Source organism: Schistocerca piceifrons, chromosome 8 (assembly GCF_021461385.2).
Source record: "Schistocerca piceifrons isolate TAMUIC-IGC-003096 chromosome 8, iqSchPice1.1, whole genome shotgun sequence".
NCBI lineage: Eukaryota > Metazoa > Arthropoda > Insecta > Orthoptera > Acrididae > Schistocerca > Schistocerca piceifrons.
The window spans coordinates 490,759,160-490,775,318 of NC_060145.1; the positions used below are offsets into that span (position 1 = coordinate 490,759,160).

General features: G+C 40.3%; 1 protein-coding gene across 3 annotated transcripts in view; it reads left to right on the forward strand.

Moving 5' to 3' along the window:
* The window catches only part of LOC124711358 (origin recognition complex subunit 3), a 122,108-nt gene that overhangs the window by 86,047 nt on the left and 19,902 nt on the right, over positions 1 to 16,159 (forward strand). For all 3 annotated transcript variants that reach the window (XM_047241396.1, XM_047241394.1, XM_047241397.1), the window contains exons 10-11: positions 7,348 to 7,911; positions 13,536 to 13,784. In XM_047241396.1, the coding sequence (XP_047097352.1) occupies positions 7,348 to 7,911; positions 13,536 to 13,784 (813 nt within the window). The remainder of the gene's footprint in view (positions 1 to 7,347; positions 7,912 to 13,535; positions 13,785 to 16,159) is intronic.

Sequence of the window (16,159 nt, forward strand, 5' to 3'; positions counted from 1 at the left end):
ATAAATGAGGAACCCTCATACAGTAGCAAGGAACAGGAGCAACAGAAAGAGACAATTTTCATCATTGGTACAAACAATAGATTTCCTTGGTACCTCATTTAACTAAGGAACAGGCTGAAATGGATGTAAAGTGTAGTTAATACTGAACAGGAAATAAATTATTTTAAAAAAAGGAGATAGTAAGAGGAAAGTTCTGTTGTTAGGTAGTAGCCATGGAAGAGGTGTGGGCCAGATCTTGCAGGAAGAAATAGGCGACAGGTACCAGGCTACAAATTTTTCAAGCCCTGTGCATGTCTTAGCAAGTGATACAGTATGTAGGGTCATTGGGCAAGTTTTCTATGAAGCAGGATCATGTTATGATAGTGGGTGGAGCAGGAAACAGTATTGACAGGGATCAGGGCTATAATATTGAGTGTGATCGGGTAAAAGTAGCATCTGCAACGAATCATACAAATGTTGGTTTTCATGCGGTATGATCGGCCCCAATTCAACAGCTCTATCAGGAGGATCAATATGGAGCTAGATCAGCTGCTTTGGGGGGCTACTTTGTCGGGTATGGGTTTGCTTCCTATTGATATTGTTAGTAGGGAGTACTTCACAAGGCATGGCCTGCTTCTCAGTAGGAAATAGAAGGGGAAATTGGCTGGGATGATAGCAAAATCTTTAAGACGGAGGGGTGGGGGGGGCGCACTGAACCTCATGGGAGTTTCTCTTTTGTAGGTTAAGATCAGCGAGTCAGCATTGAATGAAATTGAGCTTAATGAGAAACTCAGACAGGTAGGTACTAGTGATCTTAAAATATAACAAGATTCTCATAAAAGTACAGCGAAAAATGATGATAGTATATTGCATCAGAATATCAGGGGATTAAGTATATGTGCTTCTTGTTTGTTTAGAAGATGTAGAAACTGAGGGTGGAATAGATGTATTGTGCCTTTCTGAACATCATATACTCACAGATACGGAAAAGATAAATGTAGGCGGGTATAAGCTTTTTGCACATGTAAGTAAAGACACTTTGGGGAATGGACGAATTGCAATATACAGGGTGGTCCATTGATCGTGACCCAGCCAAATATCTCACGAAATAAGTGTCAAATGAAAAAACTACAAACAACAAAACTTGTCTAGCTTGAAGGGGAAACCAGAAGGCGCTATGGTTGGCCCGCTAGATGGCGCTGCCATAGGTCAAACGGATATGAACAGTTTTTTTAAATAGGAACCCCCATTTTTTATTACATACTCGTGTAGTACGTAAAGAGATATGAATGTTTTACTTGGACCACTTTTTTCACTTTGTGATAGATGGCGCTGTAATAGTCACAAACATATGGCTCACAATGTTAGAAGAACAGTTGGTAACAGGTAGGTTTTTAAATTAAAATACAGAACATAGGTACATTTGAACATTTTATTTCGGTTGTTCCAATGTGATGCATGTACTTTTATGAAGTTATCATTTCTGAGAACGCATGCTGTTACTGCGTGATTACCTGTAAATACGACATTAATGCAGTAAATGTTCAAAATGATGTCTGTCAACCTCAATGCATTCGGCAGTATGTGTAACAACATTCCTCTCAACAACGAGTAGTTCGCCTTCTGTAATGTTCGCACATGCATTGACAATGCGCTGACGCATGTTGTCAGGCGTTGTTGGTGGATGACGATAGCAAATATCCGTCAACTTTCCCCACAGAAAGAAATCCAGGGATGTCAGATCCGGTGAACGTGCGGGCCTTGGTATGGTGCTTTGACAACCAGTCCTCGTGTCGTGAAATATGCTATTCAGTACCACTTCAACCACAAACAAGCTATGTGCCGGACATCCGTCATGTTGGAAGTACATCGCCATTCTGTCGTGCAGTGAAACATCTTGTAGTAACATCGGTAAAACATCACGTAGGAAATCAGCATACATTGCACCATTTAGATTGCCATCGATAAAATGGGGGCCAATTATCCTTCTTCCCATAATGCCCCACCATACATTAACCCGCCAAGGTCGCTGATGTTCCACTTGTTGCAGCCATCGTGGATTTTCCATTGCCCAATAGTGCACATTATGCCAGTTTACGTTACCGCTGTTGGTGAATGACGCTTTGTCACTAAGTAGAACGCGTGAAAAAATCTGTTATTGTCCCGTAATTTCTCTTTTGCCCAGTGGCAGAACTGTACACGACATTCAGAGTCGTCGCCATGCAGTTCCTGGTGCATAGAAATATGGTACGGATGCAGTCGATGTTGATGTAGCATTCTCAGCACTGACATTTTTGAGATTCCCGAATCTTATCTTCTACTGATGTGCGGATTAACCGCGACAGCAGCTAAAACACCTACTTAGGCATCATCATTTGTTGCAGGTCGCGGTTGACATTTCACATGTGGCTGAACACTTTCTGTTTCCTTAAGTAACGTAACTATCCGGTGAACGGTGCGGACACTTGGATGATGTCATCCAGGATACCGAGCAGCATACATAGCACATGCCCGTTACGCATTTTGATCACAATAGCCATACATCAACACAATATCGACCTTTTCTGCAGTTGGTAAATGGTCTATTTTGTCACGGGTAATGTATCACGAATCAAACACTGTCCGCAATGGCGGAATGTTACGTGATACCACATGCTTATATGTTTATGACTATTACAGCGCCATCTATTACAAAGTGGAAAAAGTGGTTCAACTAAAACATTCATATTTCTTTACGTACTACATGAATATGTAATAAAAAATGGGTGTTCCTATTTAAAAAAACGCAGTTGATATCCAATTGACATATGGCAGCGCCATCTAGCGGGTCAACCATAGCGCCATCTGGTTTCCCCTTCAAGCTAGACAAGTTTTGTTCTTTGTAGTTTTTTCATTTGATGCTTATTTCGTGAGATATTTGGCCCGCTCACTATCAATGGACCACCCTGTAAATGTTAAAATTTATCATAGTGTGAAAAGTTTGGATACTAAAAAATTTTGTGTTGAACGACGTGTAGAAGCATGTGTGTGTAAGCGCCAACTAAATGATGCTTATAATTGTAGCTGGGTACAGGTCCCCATTGGGAAATTTTCAACTATTTTTGAAAAACTTGGATTCTTTGTTGTGTCATATGGGGGGAAGCAGATTATTGTTTGTGGGGGTTTCAATGTAAATTTTCTGAAAGGGTACAATAGAGAGCTTGACCTTAAAATATTATTTGGTTCTTTCAGTTTGATGACAGTTTTATTGATTTTCCTGCTTGGATAGTACAGGAAAGCAGCACACTGATAGATAATGTTGTAGACCAAGATAAATTTAATCAAATACAAACTTTACCTGTTAAGAATGGTCCTTCTGATCATGATCCACAGCTAGTTACAGTAAATGACATAGCTCCATACAGTAATGTGAAACAGTCCTCCAAAATAGTGTGTTAAATTAACAGTTTACCAACTGCAAATTTTAGGGAAAGTTTACAACATTTAGACAAGCATGAGGTGTACTGGGAACCTGATGCTAATTTCAAATTTAACATGTTTCATGATTATATTTGAAAACAGTTTCCCCTAAGAAAACATTGAAACATAATTGTAAGAATCCATCTGAAAAGCTTTGGCTTACAAAATGGATAAAAATATCTTGTAAACAAAAAAGGGAATTGTATCTTATAGCTAGGAGGAGTAGTGATCCAGAAGCAACCAGACATTATGAAAACTACTGTATCGTATTAAGAAAGGTTATTAAATAGTCCAGATGTATATGCATTATGTCTGAGATCAGCACCTCTGGTAATAAAATTAAAACAACTTGGAATATTGTTAACGAGCTCTAGAAAGCCCTGTCTTTCCAAATTACATGTTTTCTCAGAAAGTATATGAGCTAGGAAGTTGAATTTTTTACAGATTATTTATTGGCGTATTGGCTACAACTTAACACAGGGACTTTAAAAAATTTGAATTCAGTTGGTAGAGATCAATTTTTTCTGTTGTAATGCAAATTCACTACATTTTGTACCAATTTTTGTTTACAAATTCGACAATATAAAAGTTTCTAAAAAAAAGCTGTGTTAAGCTATGCAGAAGGGACTGTGTAACATTTTTTGAAAATCTGAAGTAGATTGATTTGGTAGATCCTTAGAAAACATGTAACTTCCATGAAAAAATAAAACTTTTTGGGAACCAAGTGACAAAATTTGGATTACCTTTTTAGTGCATTCTAGGTCCATAGGATGGATTATCTTCATCTTCTGCAAACTCTTCCTCCAGCTGCCTCTTTGTCCTCTTCCTGTTTACTCTGACTTGTATTTCTAGGATATTTACTAAAGCAAGCATTGTTCATACCGTGTTGAAACCTATCTTCATTCCCATATTTCGAAATGATTTACACCTTACATCATTGCCGACATTGAAAGTAGCAACAGCATCATACCCTCCAAAGTGAAGTATTTCTGTTCCAACAAACACGTCTTGGGTATTTTTGACCATACAACAGTCTTTACACTTTCATTGGGATTTTGAGTTTTTCCATGAACACACTTTTTCAACAGTTCAAGTTCTGCTAAGTCTCTGAAAGTAGGTTTTATCACTTCCATTACCACATCAGGCAGACTATGTTTATGAGTATACACTTCACCAGTTGCCAACCCCTTATTGTGCATACACCAACTGTTTTCTCTTTTGGGACACAAGTAATGATGGGAACTTCCATCGGTTGAAAAAGTATGAAAAAAAGAGCCCAAACAGCCTTCTTCATTTCATTGACACTTTCTGTGTTTTTCCTAACAGCCATTCCATAATAGTTCTCTATTTTGTCAATTAGACTGTCAGTTAACCTTCCCTTCCCATCCAACTCTTTACCATCAATGAGTTTTTGTTTTTTGTACGAAGCTTTCAGTTGCCGAAGTCTTGATCCCTTTCGTTTCTGCACTACAATGGTGTCACCATAGGGCTTCAATTCTTGAATATGTTTGAAACTTTTAGGATCACTGTCACTAAGGTAATTCACATATTGCACTTTGTCACAACGTTGAAATATATTAGCAACACCAGCCACTTCCAGTCCTCCACTACTGCCACTACAGTTACTTGTACAATTATTGTCATGTGTACTGGTATATTTTTGTTGACACCTACAATATTAACATTTTACTACTACATCTAAAATTTTCCCCCTATACATAGTGGTGGCGGATACTACACCACACGAAGATGTGTCCCCCCGTTTATGCCAGGTACAATCAAATGCTGCAGTCAAGTCTATGTTACCAATGTTTTCTATTACTGCTTCTTCAACAGCTTTCTTCATACATTCTCTACAGGCATTCCCTGCTTTAGCTCCTATAAATCTATTATAGTTCGTAAACTTGATTGGGGGATTTGAAAGACAGAAAACTGCACCTGCAGTAGCACCCTTACCAAGTGTACGCAAGCCATAAAAAAATCTAATATTGTGTTCAATGATTTTGCTGGCATTTTCTTCATTTGGTGTTACTGCAACAGTTGCACTCCACACTGTGTTTCCCACCTTTTTAGTAAACGTTCACATGGTGATTAACTTTTTCTCATAAAAAAAACAACAACAAACCATACATGACATAAAGTTTGGCACTATCATGGGACCCAAAATGAACGTACATCAACTACAGTACTGTTGAAACCAGGCATGGGTGGCTTCATCTGTTCCCGGGAAAGTTAGCTGCTCCTTTTTTTTTTATCATTAAAAAGGGGCTTTTATTTTCTGCAAATTTAATATTTTTTACTATTTTTTGTCCAGTCACCAACAACTGGAGGTGATAAGCAATTTTCACTAGCTTTTGAACACAATTTCATGCTATAGTAAGTCTGTTTTATTGCTTCTGATTTCTTTCGAAGCCAAACCATAATGCATTTCTGTTTTAAAATTGTCATTTTCATAAACATAGCAATTGGTATATAACTATTTGGAAGATGACAAATAACTAAAACTTGAGGAAGCAATACTGCTGCTGTATTGTTAATGCATACATTGACTTTTGTCATTATTGGAACAGTGATTCTAGTGTCACTGCTAAGGCAGTACAAGAGAATAATTTTTTCCTACAACAGGAGTCATTAACAGCTTGTTTGTACAATTAAAGTGGAATAACAGGTATAATGTACCTTTTAAAATTAGTTAAGCCATCAGACTGAATTACATAAAAGATGGTTTCCAGGCTGAACTTGGCTCAACTCTTGTAACCCTCAGATAATCAGTAGGTGATCACAAAGACCTAAGAAACCTTGAGATAAGCATAAAGCAAGTGGAAGACGTTTTAACCTCAGATTAACAAAAGCTGTGGTACTTCGTTAATAGTAGTAGGTTCATGGTGGTTTGTAGAGTATAGATGTAGCTGAAATTCATTGAATGTACAGATTTGAAATTATCAGGTCATTCTGTATGTTATCAACATGTTTGACTAGACCTAAAATTGTGAAAAAAGTCTTAGATTGTTCTGTGTTTACCATTAACATTTGCAGTATCCTTTTGTGTTCACTGCGAGTATGAAATGAAATGATCACACCACATAGTTGGCTAGGATTGTTGAGCTGCCTGATACGAGTATTTCTGTTCGATGCCACTTCGTCTCCTTGGGCGTCTCTGTGAAGAAGACGAGATGAAATTATTGAGACAACACAATGTGCAACAGACATCTCTTTGCACTTGTGGTACATCCGACATAGGCTGTTGCAGCTCACACACCTGCCGATCATGTGCCAGTGCAGGTGGGCAGGGTTGGGCAAACAACTGACATGCTGGCAGTACAGGATGTCAAATTAAATACCTTTCAGCCATCAATTTTCAACCCTATTTTAATTGGCAACCAGTTTCACCATTTTACTGTGCCATCTTCAGGCCCCTGACCAATATGTAGGGAGAATGTACCTCGGTTGTACTCAAAACGGAGGCCAGCAATACTAGTACTAGTGGATAATTGCTATAGTGATCTCTTCAACCACCACCTGAGTCGGCAGAAGTTTTCTAGGTCTCTCTCTCTCTCTCTCTCTTCTCTCTCTCTCTCTCTCTCTCTCTCTCTCTCTCTCTCTCTCTCTCTCTCTCTGTAATTATTTGTAATTCTGATGTTTTATCATTAATACTGCATTTGATAATTTATGAAATCTTATTTTGTTCCTCTGACATTACTCATAAGTTTTTCTAACTGAGTGATCTGTAATATTTTATGAAAATAAAATTACGACAGTAGTACCCAGAAACTAATGACATTGTAAAACTATAATCTGTTTGAGTGACTTTTTCATTGTGAAAATTTAGATTGAAGATGTACATTTGTCTGTTTAGTTACTTTTGAAATCTTATGGCAAGTAATGTGTTCATTCCTCTCTTCCTTACAGACTCGTGAGCTGTACTCACTGTCGGTGTCACAACCAGTTACTGAGTCGGCCGGTTTTAGACAATGTGTCCAGCTGCTCCGTGTGCAGTCGCAGCAGGAATTGTCGACTCTTGTAGCCTCTGCCCTTGCGTGTCTGTCTTGTCAGAAGTCCCAGACAAATCACTGGAGCTCGAAGCTGGAACTGTTGTACAGTACGCTAGAGCGTGCTTCTGCAGACCTCCAGCGGGTTGCAGATTTTGAAAGTCCCAGGAAGAAACGGAATCCAGGAGAAATGGAGAGCCCGGCAAAGCGAAGGCCTCCTATGGTGATGAACAATTTCACAACTCCCACAAAGACCAGAAGTTTATCAAAGTCACCAGTGAGCACTCCAGTGAGGAAATGTGGTTTAAACAGTCCTGCGAGAAAAACTCCACTGAGAAGTCCAAAGTATGGTAGCTCTGCAAAGAGAGATGTCTGCAGCGGATCAGCTAAAAGAGCTAATCTTTTTGAATCCCCTGAGACTAGTCCTACAAAGAGAGTGGTGAATATGCTAGAAGGGAATTTGAGTAGAAGTGAACTAAAAAAGGTATGTTTCTTTCTATGTATACACATTCATTATTCTTTTGTGAACTGTCCAGTGATTATTCATGGGTAATGTGCTGAATATTTATTTATCCAAGGTGCTCTAGTAATAAGGTGCATTTTTCATTTCCACTACTCTCAGTTCCTCTCTTTATTTTCCAAAACTATCCATCAGCTAATTTCTTCAAGACTTCTTCAGCTCTTGAAAATGTGTGTGCTCTCAAGAGTCTTCCATGTGAGAGCAGTCCACTGTCTCATGTGGCAGGGGGAGAACTTAAAATGTCACTGAAATTTGCGGCAGGCACGATTTGTGAATAGTCCTAATGATAAAGAAAGCAAAACCTGATTCTCTTCTTGACAAAACCAGGAAAAGTACCTACTCCTGACCATCACATCTGGCACACTGTTTGAAAGTGGGTATGCTATTCCGTAAGCTGAACATCGTGACCTCATTCCAACTGAAGCAGACATTCTTTATGATTGTGAGAAGTTTGAGATCCAGGTTGTCAGGTGCAAATCAACATTTTCATGCCACAATAGGTGGACCATCTTGTTCGAACCAGACAGAGAGATGTGATTGACATCCTGACATAATTTTTCTGTTGTTTCCCTAAATTACTTTCAGAAAATCTGGGAATTGGTCCTCAAATAGATTATAGCCACATCCTTGCCTTATTCTCCTAAAGTTGAGCTATCGTCTGCCTATATTAATGATGGTGAGATTTAATCTCTGAACCCCATTTTTAGTTTTAATTTTCTCATGTATACACAAAGATCAAAGACACTTCATTTCACTATTATTTAAGTATTTGAACTCAAATTTTCAAATTTTAGAATTAATATGTGGCAAAAGTTGAGAAGGAACAATGCAGAATTGAGAACAAATGCTCCCCCAGTTTTGCCAATGGCTCTGATGAAGTTTTTCATTGGGCCAAATTTTATATGAAGAGCAGGGCGAGTTATGTTCTTGGATACAACAAATGCTTCATGCGTAACAATATGAGAGCCTGGTTCAAGTGATGGACACTTTGGCCAGTCTTTATTTTTATAATGAAGTGCTTTGGTGCAGTATCCCGGAGGCAAAGGAAGCAATTAAATTCGGCGTTACCATTTTGTAGCCCAACTAATATGCCTATGACTTTCAGATCTCCCTAAATCTGCCATTTAAACTTGTTATAGTTCAATTGCAATAACAATTAGTTCATTAGTTCATATTATCATATTTTCTTTCATGTAACAATATTAGAGCAGGGAAGTTGGTACTCACAATATAGCGGAGATGCCGAGTCACGATAGGCACAGAAAAAAGATTCATACAATTATAGCTTTCAGCCATTAAGGCCTTTGTCAACCATATACACACACACACACACACACACACACACACACATACACACACACACGTCTACAGTCTCAGACAACTGAAATCAACACTGTGAGCAGCAGCACCGGTGCATGATGGGAGTGGCAACTGGGTGGGGGTAAGGAGGAGCATTCTCCGTACAGCCTAGCCACCCGTGGTCATCGCATCTGCAGTGATGAGCAATCCCTCTCAAAATACACTGTGGGTCTCACTAAAGTCTTCACTGACCGTAATTATGCTCCCAACCTTGTACAAAAAAAAAAAAAATCTGCCATGCCTTATATTTCCAGTCTCCCACCACCTACCAAAGTCCCACAGACTGGCCCCAGGGGAACATTCCCCTCATGACTCAGTACCATCCAGGACTGGAGCAACTGAATTACAATCTTCGCCAGGTTTCAATTACTTCTTGTCGTGCCCTGAAATGAGAAATTCCCTGTACACTCTCCTTCCCACCCCTCTTACAGTGGTATTCCACCATCCACTGAACCTACACAATACGGGGTTATTACAAATGATTGAAGCGATTTCACAGCTCTACAATAACTTTATTATTTGAGATATTTTCACGATGCTTTGCACACACACATACAAAAACTCAAAAAGTTTTTTTAGGCATTCACAAATGTTCGATATGTGCCCCTTTAGTGATTCGACAGACATCAAGCCGAAAATAGAGTTCCTCCCACACTCGGCGCAGCATGTCCCCATCAATGAGTTCAAAAGCATCGTTGATGCGAGCTCGCAGTTCTGGCACGTTTCTTGGTAGAGGAGGTTTAAACACTGAATCTTTCACATAACCCCACAGAAAGAAATCGCATGGGGTTAAGTCGGAAGAGCGTGGAGGCCATGACATGAATTGCTGATCATGATCTCCACCACGACCGATCCATCGGTTTTCCAATCTCCTGTTTAAGAAATGCCGAACATCGTGATGGAAGTGCGGTGGAGCACCATCCTGTTGAAAGATGAAGTCGGCGCTGTTGGTCTCCAGTTGTGGCATGAGCCAATTTTCCAGCATGTCCAGATACACATGTCCTGTAACGTTTTTTTCGCAGAAGAAAAAGGGGCCGTAAACTTTAAACTGTGAGATTGCACAAAACACGTTAACTTTTGGTGAATTGCGAATTTGCTGCACGAATGCGTCAGGATTCTCTACCGCCCAGATTCGCACATTGTGTCTGTTCACATCACCATTAAGAAAAAATGTTGCTTCATCACTGAAAACAAGTTTCGCACTGAACGCATCGTCTTCCATGAGCTGTTGCAACCGCACCGAAAATTCAAAGCGTTTGACTTTGTCATCGGGTGTCAGGGCCTGTAGCAATTGTAAATGGTAAGGCTTCTGCTTTAGCCTTTTCCGTAAGATTTTCCAAACCGTCGGCTGTGGTACGTTTAGCTCCCTGCTTGCTTTATTCATCGACTTCCGCGGGCTACGCATGAAACTTGCCCGCACGCGTTCAACCGTTTCTTCGCTCACAGCAGGCCGACCCGTTGATTTCCCCTTACAGAGGCATCCAGAAGCTTTAAACTGCGCATATCATCGCCGAATGGAGTTAGCAGTTGGTGGATCTTTGTTGAGCTTCGTCCTGGAGTGTCGTTTCACTGTTATGACTGACTGATGTGAGTGCATTTCATGCACGACATACGCTTTCTCGGCTCCTGTCGTCATTTTGTCTCACTGCGCTCCCGAGTGCTCTGGCGGCAGAAACCTGAAGTGCGGCTTCAGCCGAACAAAACTTTATGAGTTTTTCTACGTATCTGTAGTGTGTTGTGACCATATGTCAATGAATAGAGCTACAGTGAATTTATGAAATCGCTTCAATCATTTGTAATAGCCCTGTATATTCGTCCATCCTTATGCAACCTTTGCTCCCAATGCCTTACCTCATGGCTCCTACCCTTGTAATAGACCTAGATGCAATACCTGTCCCATACACCCTCCTATCACCACCTACGCCAGTCCGCTCACTAACATCACCTATCCCATCAAAGGCATGTGATTTACAAGCTAAGCTGCAACCCCTGTGCTACATGACAACCAACAAGCTGTCCCTGCACATGAATGGCCACTGACAGACTGTGGCCAAGAAACAAGTGAACCACCCTGTTGCTGAACACACTGCCAAACATGATATCCCTCATTTCAGTGACTGCTTCACAGCCTGTGCCATATGGATCCTTCCCATCAGCACTAGCTTTTCTGAACTGCACAGGTGGGAACTTCCCCTACAATACATCCTATGTTCCCATAACCCTCCTGGCCTCAGCCTTCGTCAGTCACTGTCCTCATCCATCCAGCCCACTTCCTGTTCTCATTCATCCCAGCACTGCACAGCTGTCATTTCACTGCCACACCCGGCCTTTTAATTTCTTTTTATTTCTCTCTTTTCCGCTACTCCCACCCCCCTTCCCCCCCTCTTTCCCCACCTTCTCTCCTGCCCTCCGTCTAAACTACAGCACTTCACTGTCTGCCACCTTCACCATACTATCCCTACCCATCCCCACCCCACCCTCCTCCTTACCCCCAACCAGTTGTCATTCCCATCAAGTACTGCTGCTGCTGCTCGCAGAGTGGTTTCAGTTGCCTGAGACTGCCGACGTGTGTGCAAGTTGCATTTGTGTGTGTGTGTGTGTGTGTGTGTGTGTGTGTGTGTGTGGGGTTGACAAAGGCCTCAATGGCCGAAAACAATAATTGTGTGAATCTGTCTGTTGTGCCTATCGCGACTTAGCATTCTCTGCTATATGGTGAGCAGCAACTTTCCTTCTCTAATATTTCTACATTCCATTCTGGATTTTCCATTGTTTCATTTCTTTCACATACGGTGCATACCCAGTCAGAATCAAGGGTTACATCTAGTAGTACACACTTGAGACTTAGTTTTGAGGAGTCAATGGACAACCTCCACTGATCACTTTTATAGTCAGTGTCCATAGTCTCAGTAAATCACTAAAAAATACAAAATTCTTTTCATTTTCGAAAAGTGGAAGGAATGGCATATGGTGGTTTCAGAATGCAGTCACATTTACTGTCTTATCAAGACAATGCTACTGTTGTAGTCTCGATGCCAACAGTTCAGCTTTACCTTTCGACAGTTCCGTGTCTCTCACTAGGTCATTAAGTTCACTCTTTGTTATTTTGTGAATCTCTGTACACTCATGATTACACACAAAATGATGGTCTTTCAAGTAACTGGTTTTTGAAGTGCAGCACTAGTTCCATTAGCAGCCTCGTCACCATCACAAGCAGGTGGGACAGGGACAGGCAGTCCGTCTCCGTGAGGCACTGGTTGCGTGGCCAACAGTATGTTAGGATATGTCAAGGAAGACTTTTTCTTTTTGGAAATACTATGTGTGAATGGAGTTGTCATACAAAAGTAAAAATCATTAATGTCTTGATGGTTTTTGCCAGGTCATGGGTATAGCATGGAAGCTCTTTTACAATTCAACCATGAATGAATACTTGAGACACAAGATTTACAACATACATGAGGAACCTAAGGCTCGTTCTAGTCCCTGATTTCACAGCCAAAGTACATTCTGTACACCCTCCTAATACATGATATTGTCTGCAAATGTAGCAGAAATTGTAGCACTGTTATGCATTTGAGAGGCATGTTAATCACAGGAAATGCAATGACCACACACTTAATTACCCTCCAGTAACACATTCCTCCAGCATACAAACAGAACACAGCTGCAACAGACTGAAACTGCATTTAAATGCAACATGCTCTGCTCCTACCTTCCTCTTCCTGTTCGCCTTGTGGCGACAAGCCTGGGCTAAAAATAGTGACAAAATACACACAGTTGTTGTTACCTGGAACTTCATCGCTCCGTCCACCATCAGTGGGATTTCAAAGGCTATGTGCGAAGGGATTGACAACAAATGCTAATAAAATATAACTATCATTAAGAGCACCACCCTTAACTTGGAAATGAGAGCTAATTAGAGTTTTTCATTGTCATTTTCACTATCAGCATGGTCAATATCATTAAAAAATGTTTCTTTCGTCTCAGTTACATTTTCACTGTTGGCTTGTATCATCAAACTGAAGGTTCTTTTTCTAAATTTCCAATATGTTCTAGTTGTTATTGCCTGAGCTACAAACACACACAATTTTCTTTTGTGTATCACATAGTATGTGACATGCATTATAACAAATACTGTTGCCTACTTAAAATTATTTATATTTACATCTCTGGAAGCTAGTTTTTTCCGGATCTTAAGCAGATGCTAAAGAGTTTTCCATTTTCTCTTACAGCGGCTTTTAGAACTGAAAGAGCAGCAGTCTAATGATGAGGATGCGATGTCAAAATTTGAAGCAATTCGACAAAAACTCCTGGTGTACCTGACTGAAGATGCTTTTCCGGCACTCTTACAACCCCCGACCTCATTGCCTTTAGCAGAAGTAATCTTTTTCGATGATGTCGCGCGTGTTAAGTCACGCATCGTGGGGGCTCCTCGTGGGGCCATTCATTCAGCTCTTAGCAACCCGTCAGTCTATCTGGAGGTATGTTCCCTTTTTGTTTTTGCAGCTCAAAAGATGTAAATAGCTATCAAGTAAAAAGCTTGCAGACTTAAAGTATTGTTAAAAATGTAAAGGCTGTGTTATCCAAAATAATCCTGTTCAGAGAGATCTCATTCCAAAATTGGATTGCTACTTTCTGTTTGCGTGAAGCATTTGCTACACATAAGTGGCTCAGTGGTAAAGTGCCACACTGCAGATTCAAAGGTCTCAGGCCCGATCCCCATCAGTCTCAGCATTTTTTGTGGGTTGATAACGCCTTTACCTTTTTGCGTCAACAAGATAGTGTCGGTGAGTGTCTGCAGGAGGAGAGGGAGAGTGTGCATGCATGCATGCATGCCTGCGCGCGTGCATGCGCGAGCACGTGCGTGTGTCACAGAGGCTCTTTTCTTCAAGTGGCGTTTGAGTTTACGTAAGAAAAGATTCACAGGAAGAAAAATCCAGTTTGTTTAAATGGAATTCTAAGAAGAGAAGATTTTTGCAAGAAGAGAAGATTTTTGCAAGAAGAGATATGTGAACTAGAACTCTGACCAACTTCCAGAGGTTTCTCAACGATACCTTCCAAGTCTTCAACCAGAATCCGTTATTATGGAGTTTTACTGTTATCAGTCCTACAATAATTGGAAGTCCATAGGCCAACTTACAATTTATTACAGCTGTACTGGGGTACAATAACATTAAAATCATGCCAAAATGATTATCAGTTGCATAAGGCACCATTTATTATATGAAATAAGGACTGTTAAGCAGAAGAGACTAAATGCTACAAACAAGCAGTTATACCATTTATATCGAATATTGGTCTTAAATTAAATTTTGCTGCAGTATGAAGATGCAATTCTCTTTAGTATATACGTGCCCACTGGCAAGTTAACAGGCTTAGAAATGCATTTTGTCTGCCGAGCTGAGTGAGCGACTGAGTTCAGGTCTGGCCTGTCCTTCTCGTGGGCCTCGGTTTAGGAGTACCGTGCAGGCAATACCAAGACCTTGATCGACCTAGGTTCATAGAATTTTCTACAACTCTGTGTGGATGGAAGAAATGGGGTCCTGAGGACCGGTTTTTGTGTGTGTTATTGTCCAAAAGGTGACAAGGCCTGCCTGCCACACACTTCTTGTGGTCAAGTACAACTGCAGTGCATCTGATCTGTCCACCCCTGTTTCCTAACCCTGGATTTCCCAGTTAAAAATACACTTTCTCCTGGATGAAAACTCACTTTTACCGTGTTAAGTAACAGTTTATTTTCCATCGGAACTGCAAAACGTATCAATCGTTTGAATGGTTATGGTTTTACACACGGGCGTAGAATTTCCCAGCACTTTAGAAAACGAGACTCAGGGAGAAAGACATGTTTTGGAAATATCTTTGATGTGCAGCAGTAACATGTACACTGTATATTTTCGTATTACGAAAGTATACACTGGAATTCCAACAAACACCGCATGTTGCTTTCCAAATCATGGAAATTGAGATTGCGTTTTGTAAGCCAGTCATAGCTCATGTCGTGTGATCTCACCAGCAGATGACACTGGATATTCAGAGCATAGGACACTTGATGTAGTCAGCCAACAGCAACATCACTGTTAAGTTGCACGAACACACAAATGGAAACACACACAGTGTTGCTACAAGAAAAGCAAAACTTTCACGTATAATATTGGTCTCTAAGCTGCAAAAGAAGCTATGATTTCGCATATAATGTTGATCTTTTTTGCGTGTGTTACACTGTAAGATATATCACACAAATGTGAAAGTAAAATTTCTAATATTGGCATAAATGTCTGATCTTCAGTATTCGAAATTCTTTTAAATGGTTCTTCATCAAAGAGTTGATTTTTAAATGAGAGTCAAACACTCTGTGGTATAAGAAATTCATGGTACATTCTCTCACATAGTTCAATTTACGTAAAAGGATATTTTCTTTGAAAGTAACACTTTTCAAACCACCATTTGCAATATTTTGCCGCGACCTGTTAGAAATAGGTTCGTTTCAGCAGTTGCCAGATAGCGCAGATAAAAGGCGACACTGCACTTGCGCAGCTTCAAAGACTTAGGAAGCCCGTATGTACCTACGTGTAAAACATTAAAAGATCAGACATCAGAGTGGTGGACAGTGGTACTCAGAGGCGGGAATAGGAAGTGAGCAGGATGGAGGGCTTTTTGAGGTGGCATTGTGCGTGTTGCTCAAGTCATTGATTGGGTTTGCGAATGATCAGTGTTGTTATAATTACTAGCGAAATCCATAGATTCAGACAACCAGAATGAAAATAAACAACTAACAGGTGACAAGATTACGTATTATCTTCTCAGTGTATCCAAGAAAATGAAATATTGACAGAAAAGTTTTGGCAAGATCGCTACA